This window comes from Ranitomeya variabilis, chromosome 2 (genome assembly GCF_051348905.1).
Source record: "Ranitomeya variabilis isolate aRanVar5 chromosome 2, aRanVar5.hap1, whole genome shotgun sequence".
Taxonomy (NCBI): domain Eukaryota; kingdom Metazoa; phylum Chordata; class Amphibia; order Anura; family Dendrobatidae; genus Ranitomeya; species Ranitomeya variabilis.
In genome coordinates this window covers 992,014,131-992,027,537 of record NC_135233.1, presented here as the reverse complement: position 1 = coordinate 992,027,537, position 13,407 = coordinate 992,014,131, and the positions used below count along the sequence as shown (strand labels likewise).

At 43.1% G+C, this 13,407-nt stretch overlaps 1 protein-coding gene across 2 annotated transcripts in view; it reads right to left on the bottom strand.

Annotated features, from left to right (window-relative positions):
* The window catches only part of INPP5D (inositol polyphosphate-5-phosphatase D), a 314,393-nt gene that overhangs the window by 107,576 nt on the left and 193,410 nt on the right, over positions 1-13,407 (bottom strand). For both annotated transcript variants that reach the window (XM_077291050.1, XM_077291049.1), the window contains exon 4: positions 3,260-3,422. In XM_077291050.1, coding sequence (XP_077147165.1) covers positions 3,260-3,422 — 163 coding nt within the window. The remainder of the gene's footprint in view (positions 1-3,259; positions 3,423-13,407) is intronic.

Sequence of the window (13,407 nt, the reverse complement as noted above, 5' to 3'; positions counted from 1 at the left end):
CAGCCCCTCAACCATGATTAACACTTTGTGTAGCTTACAGCTACCCTCGTAGATGGTAAACAAATCATTAGATTGTATGATGAAGCTTGATGCATGTCAGGTTTGTTTTTTTCATAGGTGGCATTTTACTGATGTGTATATACTCTATTATGCCAAAGACTTTTTTTTTTTATTGTATTTGTCATGCTTCTACCCAAAGAAAGATGTCACACAACGAAACAGGAGTGAAAGGAAGCTCTGCAACTAGGGAAAGATACAAGGGGGCACCCCTGATACTTGCTCTGTGCCACCCTGAGCTCCCTTGATGGGTTCTTTAACCCCATGCGGCGATCACATTGTTATCCCTGTCTTACCCTAAATACCACCCTGCTTAGTGAGAAGGATAGCATAAATGCTATTCCTGCTCTACTGTACAGACACAGTGGGGAAACAGACAAGGACAAAAGAAAACTGCAATTATACAAAAACACTCTCAAACAATCGAGCGGGAAATAGGGAAGGAGAGGGTGAGGCAAATCAAACGGGGAATAGACCCTGGGAGACACACAAAAAACAAACTACACGCAGATACAGTTGTGTGAAAAAGTGTTTGCCCCCTTCCTGATTTCCTATTCTGTTGCATGTTTGTTATACTTAAATGTTTCAGATCAACAAACAAAGTTAAATATTAGACAAAGATAACACAAGTAAACACAAATTGCAGTTTATAAATGAAGATCTTTATTATTAAGAGAAAAAGAAATCCAAACCTACAGGGCCCGGTGTGAAAAAGTGATTGCCCCCTAAACCTAATAACTGGTTGGGCCGCCCTTAGCAGCAACAACTGCAATCAAGCGTTTGCGATAACTGGCAATGAGTCTTTTACATGCTCTGGAGGGATTTTATCCCACTCATCTTTGCAGAATTGTTGTAATTCGGCCATATTTGGGGGTTTCCCAGAATTAACCACCTTTTTAAGTTAATGCCACAGCATCTCAATTATATTAAGTTCATTACTTTAACTAGGCCTCTTGAAAGTCTTAATTTTGTTTTTCTTAAGACATTCAAAGTTAGACTTGCTGGTGTGTTTTGGACCATTGTCCTGCTGTATAACCCAAGTGCGCTTCAGCTTTAGGTCGTGAAGAAATGGCCGGACATTCTCCTTCAGGATTTTTTGTCAGACAGCAGAATTCATTTACCACAGCAAACCTTCCAGGTCCTGAAGCAACAAATAGCCCCAGACAATCACACTACCACCACCATATTGTATTGTTAGTATCATGTTTCTTTTCTGAAATGCTGTGTTACTTCTATGCCAAATGTAATGGAACCTACAGCTTCCAAAAAGTTGAACTTTTGTCTCATCAGTCCACAGAGTATTCTCCCAAAGGTCTTGGGGATAAACTAGATGTTTTCTTTCAAAATTGAGCCAAGCCTTTGTGTTCTTATTGCTCAGCAGTGGTTTTTGTCTTGGAACTGTGCCATGCAGGCCATTTTGCCCAGTCTCTTTGTTATGGTGGAGTCATGAACACTGACCTTAACTAAGGCAAGTGAGGCCTGCAGTTCTTTGGATGTTGTTGTGAAGTCTATTTTGACATCTTGGATGAGCCGTCGCTGCGCTGTTGGGGTAATTTTGGTCTGCTGGCCACTCCTGGGAATGTTCACCACTGTTCCATATTTTCGCCATTTGTGGATAATGGCTCTCACTGTAGTTCGCTGAGGTTCCAATAGCCGTAGAAATGGTTTTATAACCATTTCCAGACTTGTAGATCTCAATTACTTTGTTTCTCACTTGTTCCAGAATTTCTTTTGATTGCAGCATGATGTCTAGCTTTTGGGGATCTTTTAGTCTATTTCACTTTATCAGGCTGGTCTTATTTAAGGGTACCGTCTCACTATACGATTTACCAACGATCACGACCTGCGATACGACCTGGCCGTGATCGTTGGTAAGTCGTTGTGTGGTCGCTGGGGAGCTGTCACACAGACCACTCTCCAGCGACCAACGATGCCGAGGTTCGCTGGTAACCAGGGTAAACATCGGGTTACTAAGCGCAGGGCCGCGCTTAGTAACCCGATGTTTACCCTGGTTACCAGCGTAAAAGTAAAAAAAACAAACAGCACATACTCACCATCTGATGTCCGTCAGGTCCCTTGCCGTCTGCTTCCTGCTCTGACTGAGCGCCGCCGTATAGTGAGAGCACAGCACAGCAGTGACGTCACCGCTGTGATCTGCTCTCACTTTCCGGCCGGGAGACAGTCAGAGCGGGAAGCAGACGGCAAGGGACCTGACGGACATCAGATGGTGAGTATGTACGGTTTGTTTTTTCTTACTTTTACGCTGGTAACCAGGGTAAACATCGGGTTACTAAGCGCGGCCCTGCGCTTAGTAACCCGATGTTTACCCTGGTTACAAGCGAACGCATCGCTGGATCGCTGTCACACACAACGATCCAGCGATGACAGCGGGAGATCCAGCGACGAAAGAAAGTTTCAAACGATCTGCTACGACGTACGATTCTCAGCAGGGTGTCTGATCGCAGTAGCGTGTCAGACACTGCGAGATCGTAACGATATCGCTAGAACGTCACGAATCGTGCCGTCGTAGCGATAAAAATGCCACTGTGTGACGGTACCCTAAGTGTTTTTTTTAAATTGAGAACCGGTGTGGCAGTACTCAGGCCTGCGTGTGGCTAGGGAATTTGAACTCAGCTTCCCAAAGATGTGATAAGCCACAGTTAATTTATGTTTGTTTTGGGGGGGGGGGGGCAATCTCTTTTTCACACACGACCCTATAGGTTTGAATTTCTTTTTCCCTTAGTAATAAAGACCTTCATTTAAAACCTGCATTTTGCTATTACTTCTGTTACCTTTGTCTAATATTTAAAATTGTTTGGTGATCTGAAACATTTAAGTGTGACAAACATGCAAAGGAGTACGAAATGAGGAAGGAGGCAAACACTTTTTCACACAACTGTAGCCCGTATAATCTGGAGAAGAGCAATTAAAAAAAAACTCACTAAATAATACATAAAGCATTCTTTGGAAATAATTAAGGCTACTCTGCACCCTGGGACTGAAAAGTGACAATGCATTCCTCATGCATAGTCGGTCACTTACCTGGTGCCCTTCATTTGCCTCCCTTTGCCCCCTCCGCTCAGATCAGAGTCCTGTTCCTGCTGCTTCCAATTTGTCTACTACAGTGGCATCAAGTGACCTCTGATAATCCTCAACATATTAGGATGTATTTGTCCTATCAAAATATCTTAAAGCCGTCTACCTGCGCGTGTCCATGTCTTGCATCCTCTGTAACAATGTGTCGGACAGCAGCATGGAGTTAATTCCAGGGTCCACTTTTTCTGAAGTTAAAAGACATTCTTTCATTTCGGTTGATGCCAATGTAGAAACAAAGTTTCTTGGAGGTACATTTGGAGGCGCTGGCTCTGTGATCAATGATATAACAAGTAGAGCAATGGTTAGTGTCAAGGAATTTGCATGATCAAACAATAAAATCCAGATGTCAAACAAGGTGACTGCTAAGTCCCAGTGTCCAGTATAATATAAACTGAAGTTTTCCAATACTTCACTACATACAGTACATTAAATCTTCCTACAGTTTTGCGTATTCTTCTACAAATACGGATTTATACCAGAGCTGTAGACTAAGATATGGATGGTACATCCAAAACTATTGCGGCTAAGCACAAATTGATAAAACTGAACATGAGATTCTTAGTTTAACATTTTGATCAGACTGTATGAAGCCCACAGCCACATGACAGTGAACCTCTCAGTGGGTCCCTAACCTTAAGGGTAAGTTCACACAGGACGGTTTTGCTGCGTTTTTTTATGCTAATTTTCAGCTGCTTTTTACAGTACCAGCAAAGCCTATGAGATTTCAGAAATCTCATGCATACACATTGTTTTTTTATGTGATCAGTATTTTGTGCTTTGCTGCGTTTTTGGACATAGAGCATGTCACTTCTTTCAGCACTTTTGCTGCGTTTTTTCAGCGTTTTTCACCCATTGACTTGAATGGGTGTTGAAAAAACGCAGCAAAAATGCAGGTATCATTAATTCCTTTGTTTTTTCTGCTGAAAATTCAAGGACATTAGCATAGACAAAGAGAAAAAAAAGGCACCAAAAAAACGCACCAAATCCGCAACCAAAAAAGCACCAAAAATGCACCTAAAATGCACCTAAACCTGCGTTTTTGACGCAGCTTCTTTCCTGCCAAGATCAGGTTTTGCTGCAGGAAAAAAAGCAGCAAAAACGCCCTGTGTAAACTTACCCTTAATGTGCCGCAGTAATGGTGCAGTAGCAGGGCGAACAACCGACCTGGTGTGAACGACCTGGTGCCCCACAGGATGGTCTGTCCCCTCATTTTTTGTTTTACTTGGACTGGTAGTCCTCCCATTTGGTCCATGTATTTCTAATTAGGAGGAGAAGGCAAAGAGGTTCCATCTATGTTTACACTCAGCTCACAGTCTGAGAACATGTGGAAGGTGTGTTCTTTATCTCCTTTCACCTGGTGTTAGTGCTGTATGGCAGGCATTGTTATTGAGGTGCTGTGCTTGTTGGGTGACGTGGCCTGGCATTCTGGGGGCCCAGCATTGCAGCATGGGTGCTGTGGGGCACCAGGTTGCTTGTGTTGTTGGTGCACTATCAAAGAGGCAATGGTCGGAACATGGCACCACGCCTTCTAATTTATGGATCCACTAAGTGGTTTGCTGTGATGAAATTTACAAGTTTTGGCCAAAACAAAAAATCTAACTTTATTTTGCGAAAATGTCCTTTACATTTTTTATTTTCACTAATAGTAATAGGAAAAAATGGACCTCACAATTTGTTACACAGTTTCTACACAGTAATATCCAACATGTGATGGAAAACTATAATTTTGGCACATAATGGGGCTTGGAAGTGAAGGTACACAAAAGCAGAAACCTCCCACAGGTGGCCCTATTTTGAAAACTAAACCCCTTGAGGAGTACATTTATGGATGTGTCTAGATGGGAACCCTTTACGTAAGTTCTTAGTGTGGAGAAATAAATGTGAACCGAGTCTTATTCTGATTTTTGGGAGGCTGAATGAACAAATAAATATCAGTTTAAGAATTGTTTGAACTCAACATTTGCTGGAATCATTAGCGGATGCCATGTCCCATTTGGAGAGCCCCTGATGTGCCTAAACAAGTTTATAACATTGAGCCATGAAAATAAAAAAAATCACATTTTCCCTACAAAAATGTTTTTTAACCTCAAATTTGGCATTTTCATAAAGGTAACAGAAGAAATTGCACAGTACCATATGTGATAGAAAACTACTGTTTAGGCTCACGGGAGGGCTCGGAAGGGAAGGAGCGTCATTTGACTTTTTGAATGTAAAATTTGCTGGAGTCATTAGCGGACATCATGACCTATTTGGAGAACCCATGATTTGCCTAAACAGTGGAAATTCCCCACAAGTGACCCCATTTTGGAAACTAGACCCCTCAAGGAATTTAGATGTGTGGTGAACACCTTGAACCCCCAGGTCCTTCCCAGAACTTTATAATGTTGAGCTGTGAAAATAAAAAAATATGTTTCCCCACAAATGTTATTTAGCCCCAATTTTTTTTTTTTCACAATGGTAACAGGAGAAATTACACAATACAATTTGTTGTGCAATTTCTCCTGAGTATGTCGAAACACCATATGTGGGGGAAAACTACTTTTGAGGCACAGTGCAAAGCTCAGAAGATAAGAAGCGCTATATTGGAGTTCAGATTTTGCTGGGATGGTTTGAGGTTGCCATGTCACATTGGCATAGCCCCTGAGGTGCCAAAACAATAGAAACCCCCCATATGTGAGTTCATTTTACAAACTAATCCCCCCATGAATTCATCTATGGGTGCAGTGATCATATTAACACCACATGTGTCTCACAGAATTTGATGCCATTGAGCGGTGAATAAAGAATAAATTACATTTTTACCACTAAAATGTTGTTTTAGCCCCAAGTTTTTATTTTTTTTCTACAGGCTAATAGGAGCATTTTTACAACAGACTGAGGTCCATTTTTTCAGCTCAGAAGGGAAGGAGCACCATATTATAGTGCAGATTTTACTGTTATGGTTTGCGGGTGCCATGACCTACTGGGAGACCCCCTGATTAGCCAAAACAGAAGAACCCCCACATAAGTGACCCCATTTTACAAACTACACCTCTCAACAAATTTATCTAGGGGTGCAGTCATCATATTGAGACCACGAGTGTGTCACATAATTTTATACCATTGTGCAGTGAAGAAAAAAAAATAAATTTTACCGTAAAAATTTAGTTTTAGGCCTAGATTTTACATTTTCTCTCAAGAAGTGGGTAAAAATGGCACAATAATTTGACCCACAATACCCCATATGTGGCTGTACAGTACTGCTTAGCCACAAGGCAATACTTGGGAGGAACGGAGCGCTATTTGCCTCCTGGAGTGCAGATTTTCTTAGAATTGTTTGTGAACTCCATATACAGAGCCCATAAGTGCTAGAAGAACATAATTCCTCCCTCAAGTGACCCCATTTTGGAAATTATACCCCTTTGGGAATTTATGTACAGGTGTAGTGATGATTTTGACTCCATGGGTGTTTTCCAGAAACAAGCACCAGTGGATGTTGCTGAGTGAAAATTTCAAACTTTCATTGTAGTGACCAGTACTTTATAGTGACTAGTACGTTATGCCCAGCTCATGCTTCTGGAGATGCGCATCCATAAATCAGGCTGGCTCTCATCGCTTCAGAAATGCTAAACATGTGGACGCTATATGTGGTTTAGGCACACTGTGGGGCTTAGAAAGGAGGGAGGCTTTTGGATTTGGGAGCTCAGAATTTCCTGAAATTCTTTTGGAGGGTGGGGAGCAATTTTGCTTTTCCAGAGCCTTTGTACAACCAGTAACATGGAAGCCCCTATATTTCCGTTAACAGATGACAGATCTGAGTGAGGACTTGCTTTTTTTGTGGATTGATTTGGAGCTTTTGTTAGGAACATTTTACATAATGTTTGGGATCACATTTATCCTGTGCTCTACGCTGAGCACTTACATTGGGGTTTCCATCTAAATCCCTGAGTGACGTGATTCAGATGAAACCCCCGAGGGATATATTCACTATAATGAGGCTGCACAGTTACTCTGGACTCAGTCTGACCTCAGTTCAGTGGTGTCCTTTTATGCATGCCTAAAAAGAGGGACTCCACCACATTGACTCTATCTTCCTCATTATAAGGAATCTTCTGGCGGTGGTTCCGTTTTTCCCGTATTTCAAACATTTACATGGAAATCCTGGTGTAAGTGCTCAGCAAAGAGCGAAGGATAAATGTGAGCCGAGCCTTACGGCGATCTTTGGGAGGCAGAAGAAATAAATCAACAGAAAGGTGAAGAATTGGTTTTATTTATTTTTTACACCCTTCCTCATGAGGTATAAATGATTAGGAGACTTTATTCTTCGGGTTGGTGCGGTTACAGCGATACCAGATTTATATATTTTTTTTATGTTTGGCTGCTGTCGCGCACTAAAAGAAGCTTTCTTTTGCAAAAACTAGTTTTTGCATCACCATATTTTGGGAGCTAAAATTTTTACATATTTCGGCCGACAGAGTCATGTGAGGACTTTTTTTTTGTGGGACAAGTTGACGTTTTTGTTGGTACCATTTTCGGACTCATGACATTTTTTGATCGCTTTCTATTCTGAATTTTAGGAGGCAGAATGAACAAAAACCAGAAATTCAGGAATAGTTTTTTTTTTTTTTAAATGTCATTCCACCTGTGGTAAAATGGATAAGGCAGCTTTATTCTTCAGGTCAGTACAATTACAGCGATAACATATTTATATATTTTTTTATGTTTTGGCGCCTTTACACAATAAAACTATTGGATAAAAAACAAATATTTTTGCATGGCTTTATTCTAAGAGCTATAACTTTTTTATTTTCCACTGATAGACCTATATGGCAGCTTGTTTTTTGCGGGACAAGATTACTTTTTCAGCTGTACCATGTTTATTTATATTCATCTTTTTTATCTTGTTTATTCCACTTTTTGTTCGGCGGTATGACGATAATGCATTGCTTTTTGCCTTGTCTCCACTAAAGGAGTTAACTAGTGGGACCGTTTTATAGGTCAGGTGCTCCAGATGCGGCAATACCAAATATGTGGACTTTTATTGTTTACATATTTTTTTTCATAAAAAATATTTATTTGTGTTGTGGAAGGTCGGGTTACTCAGCTGCTTCCCGAGGTAGACACAGGAACACTTTATATTCGTGTCTCTGGGTGGTTTATTGCTTCATAAACCATACAGCCAAAATAATAACAAAAACAGCTTTTCTGGCACAAATGAAAATAAAAAGTCCATACAAAAGTCCTCCCCAGTATGGTTTCAGCCTTCTGGGACAACAACACATGGCAGCTCTCACTGGAGCTTCAGCCTGAAGGCTTCCTTCCTGCAAACAGACCAGGCAGAAAAAAAAACAGCGGCTGGACAACCACACACTTGAGGTGGAGATATGGTGAGTAGGCATCCTGCCCATCTCTAAAGGTACCTTCACACTGAACGATATCGCTAGCGATCCGTGACGTTGCGGCGTCCTGGCTAGCGATATCGTTGAGTTTGACAGGCAGCAGCGATCAGGATCCTGCTGTGCCATCGTTGGTCGGAGCAGAAAGGCCAGAACTTTATTTCGTCGCTGGATCTCCCGTAGACATCGCTGAATCGGCGTGTGTGACGCCGATTCAGTGATGTCTTCACTGGTAACCAGGGTAAACATCAGGTTACTAAGCGCAGGGCCGCGCTTAGTAACCCGATGTTTACCCTGGTTACCAGCGTAAACGTAAAAAAACCCAAACACTACATACTCACATTCCGGTGTCTGTCCCCCGGCGCTGTGCTTCTCTGCACTGTGTAAGCGCCGGCCGGCCGGAAAGCAGAGCACAGCGGTGATGTCACCGCTGTGCTTTCCGGCTGGCACTTACACAGTGCAGAGAAGCACAGCGCCGGGGGACAGACACCGGAATATGAGTATGTAGTGTTTGTTTGTTTTTTTATGTTTACGCTGGTAACCAGGGTAAACATCGGGTTACTAAGCGCGGCCCTGCGCTTAGTAACCCGATGTTTACCCTGGTTACCAGGGGACTTCGCATAGTTGGTCGCTGGAGAGCTGTCTGTGTGACAGCTCTCCAGCGACCACACAGCGACGTTGCAGCGATCGGCATCGTTGTCTAGATCACTGCAGCGTCGCTAAATGTGACGGTACCTTTACACCTACTCCTTATGAAAAGCTGAACCTGGTAATAACTGGTTTACTTTCAGCACATATCATGCTGGAGGGAAGCTTATGGGTTTCACATCACACAGGATAACAACCTTTGCAACACATATCTCCACTCATATCTCCAGCGACCCTGTCACATATCCCCCCTTCTGCCCAAGACTGGGGGCTTTGGCATGTTCAGATGGAGCGCCCCGCAAGGGCAAGGGGTACTCGGTGCCGGGTCCGGTCGGCTCAAAGGGGGAATGTCACGGTGCCTGACCCGGTCCGTGGCCCTGAGACATCCGTATAAAAGGGAAAGGTCTTTAAAGGGAAAAAGTCTATGTTCGTGACGCCACCTGTAGTATTCGGTCAGGGTGACCGATGCTGCTTTAAGGGGTCCGCTGGGGTGATGTTATGGCAGCTAGATGGTATACCTTCCCACAGGTGAAGTATATTCCCAGAACTTCCCAGTATGTAGATGGTGAATGGTGAATGGCGCAGTGAAAAACGAGGACACAAGGTTGCAGTCTCTTTACTTTTATTGAAGACTTAAGCATCCACAGTCCAGGGCACCAAACCACAGGGCAGGCAGAGTCTGGCCGGTTCAGAGGCAAGTCCAGAGTCCCCTTGTCCAGGTGGAAATCAATAGCCTTCCCTTGTGCTGTAGTGGTGTAGTCCCTTACTGCATAAGTTTCAAATAAGGTCCTCACAGATGTTGTATCTCTCTCTGTCCCCCGTATAGGATAGGACAAAACCCGTATGACTGGTGACTTGAGCCTGTTTATAGGATCTCTTATATAAACTGGCTCTGTGGGGTGTCACCGTGCCTCCTGGGTGTAGGTGCGGACAGGTAACATGCAATTAGCTGTCCTGCCGGTCTCTGAAGTTTTGATTGGATCATCCACGTTCAGCCAGCACCTATCTAACTATATATGGAGTGCACACCATTTTCTTCCTATAACTGGTCTCTGAAGTAAGGCATAGAGGTCCTTACTACCTCGGTGTTCCGGCTACTGGTATTCTGTGCCTCAGAAGGAGGCAGCCTGTTCGGGGCTGGTCCCCTTCTGGTATCCTCTCCTTTGCTTTGCCTTCCTTCACGCTCGCTGCAATACAATTCTGCCTTCAAAATGTCTCTTTCTGGGAGCTGCAGCTCTGAGGGCATGCACAGCTCTGTGGACCCTCTGTCCTACTCAGACTGATGTCTGGAACTTTCTAACTTTCCCTACAGAGTACCAGTTATATATATATGGGGAGTCACCTAATAAATAGGATCAGAAGCTCCCCCTGGTGGCCTGGAGTATGAAATGTGTTGCATGTTTGTGATACCTGGATGCAGTAATCCTTTCTTGCCTCTGAACGTAGCATCACTCTCCCCGGGAGGAAAGCGACACTACTGCGATGACCAGGACCATGGGGCGCCGCACAGACACCAAACATGGAATTCGAGTTAGGGCCTATGCATTACCGTGTAACTTCTTAGATCTATGTTCTATGTGGAATCTGAAATCCTGGAGGTCTACTAACCACCTAGTCACCCAGGCATTCTTACCCTTCTTTTCCCTTAAACATCTCAGAGGGGCATGGTCTGAAGTTTGAACCTCTGGCCTAGTAGGTAATACTTCAGTGTATCCATGTCCCATTTTACAGCTAGACACTCCTTCTCGACAATGGCATAGTTTTTCTCGCATGAGGAGAGCTTCCGGCTCAGATACAGGATGGAATGTTCTTCTCCATTTACTTCCTGGGACAGCATGACTCCCAAGCTGACATTTGATGCATCTGTCTAGACTATGAATACTTTGATGAAGTCTAGAGAGACCAGAACCGGATGTTTACACAGAGCCGCTTCAGCTCCTGGAATGCCATCTCTGTCTCAGCAGTCCATTTAATTAAGCTCTCACTGGAGCTTCAGCCTGGAGGTTTCCTTCCTCCAAACAGACCAGGCAAAAAAAAAAAAAGTGGCTGGACATTTAACTCCCTCCAACCACACTCTTGAGGTGAGTAGGCATCCTGCCCATCTGTTACACCTGCTTACCACGAAACCCAGACCCTGGTTTACTTTCAGCACATATCATGCTGGAGGGCAACTTATGGGTTTCACATCACACATGATAACAATCTTTGCGACACATCTCCCCAGTGACTCTGCCACAATAAATAAAATTTATATTTTTATTATTATTATTATTTTTTCATTTAAAAAAAAATATTTTTACAATTTTTCTTTCACTTTCTAAAACTTTTTTTTTTTAAACTTTTTTACTGTGTCCCACTATGGGACTTTCCGTTTTTGCAGGCAGGTCACTTGTATAGCATAGGGATACATGAGCATCCCTATGCTATGAAAGCTGTCATCACTACACTGATAGTCAAACTTGCTTGTTCTGGTGACTCAGATGTTGTCATGACAACATCGGGTCACCATGGCAATGATCGGGACCCCACGATGATGACCCTTGGTCTTCGATCCAAGGGCAGAGGGGCTTTCTTCCCTCTGCCTGCTTCCGAAATGCTGTGATCAAGTTCAATCGCAGCATTTACGGGGTTAAAGTGCCGGGAGTGGTGCAGGACTGCTCCTGGCACTGAATGTCGGGCGTCAGCTGTCAGAATTAGCTGACACACAGCGGTGATCGTGCATGCACAGCATCTGTTCTTGGTATCTTATTAGATAAGAGTGGACCAAGGGTTCCTGGAGTTTAGAGATGAAGCAGAGATTTGAGATAGGTCTGCAATTAGAAGACCAGTTCTGATTAATGGATGTTTTTTCAGTAAAGTGGTTATTATAACAGGGTGTTTGAAGAAGCAGAGAAAACACTGGATGAAAGAGTTTATATATTTTGGTTAGGTGCATGGTGAAGTCCAGGAAGAGGTGCTGGAAGAGGTGAGAGGGAATAGGGTCACTGATGAAGGTAATAGGTGTCACAAGGAGATTTTCTCAAATGTCTCCAATTGTCATAGCAGTGTCAGGGTGTGCGTATTCCACAGATCCAGACACTCTTCCTTGTGACTCCATAGATAGCTATGGTCAGCACAGAGCGACTCAGGCGTCGACTTGTAGATCTGCAGCTCCTAGGTAGATTAGGAGTTAAATCTTTGCTGAACTAAGCTTGTTGATTGCCTTTGGTCACATGCTGTTGGAGCATCATTCATGTTTGCACTTTCCCTATTTAAGCTGGCTCCACAGGTAATGCCAGAAATAGTTCTCTATTCTGGTCTGGAGAGTTGGCCATGTCCTACTTATTTGTGGTTATTTCTAAAGTTGTTGCGAGTGATGCTTGCTTACCCCTTTCCTTTGCCCCTAGGTATCTTTACATTACTTTGTTGCCTTTTGGGCAATACAGATTCCTTTATGTATTTCCTTGATAGAGTGTTGTGTGACCATGCTTCCATTTCTGCCATGTCTGTTTTGCTTTGTATTTTCCCATACACTGTACAGATTAAAGCTACTTAGGAGCATAGGAAGGAACAAGGTTCAGGCATCTTCAAAATCAGGGATAATCCTGGCACAGTGATAACATGGGACCCCTAGCCTGAGGGTCAGAATAGGTGCACATCTATTATGCTAATTTCACACCATGACAGTGGGTTGAGAAGAAGCAAGGAGCCTGATAACTTCTTCCATAACCAGTTCAGAGATGGAAAGTGGAATTGTTGAAGTGTGGAATGGAACAGCATAGATGCTACTAGAGGACTGGGAGAAAATGTACTTTTTTTTCTTTGAAATAAGTGGCCAAATTGTCAGTACTGATTCCAGTGAAAGGGTCCTGCACTTTAGGACTGAGGAGGGAGTTTAAAGTGTCATAGAGTTATTTTGGATTGTTGGAAACTGTAGTGATGAAGGTGGTAAAGTAGGTTTGTTAGGCAATATGAAGTACATAGCTATATATTTTGAGTATAAACTTATAATGGATGAAGTCTTCTGAGGCAACAGAGTTTCTCCACAGGGACACCTAGAGCACCACTGGAAAAAAAATGTGTTTGCAGCATGTGCCAGGGTTATCTTCTGTCGGGATGTTCTATGTGGAAGGGATGTCGAGTCATCAAGGGATCTTTCCAGTATTTTATTATAATGTATCAAAGCTAAGTCTAAGACAGAAGAATGAGGAGATTTTGGCCAATGATGACTGTACATTTTTCATAAGTTTGT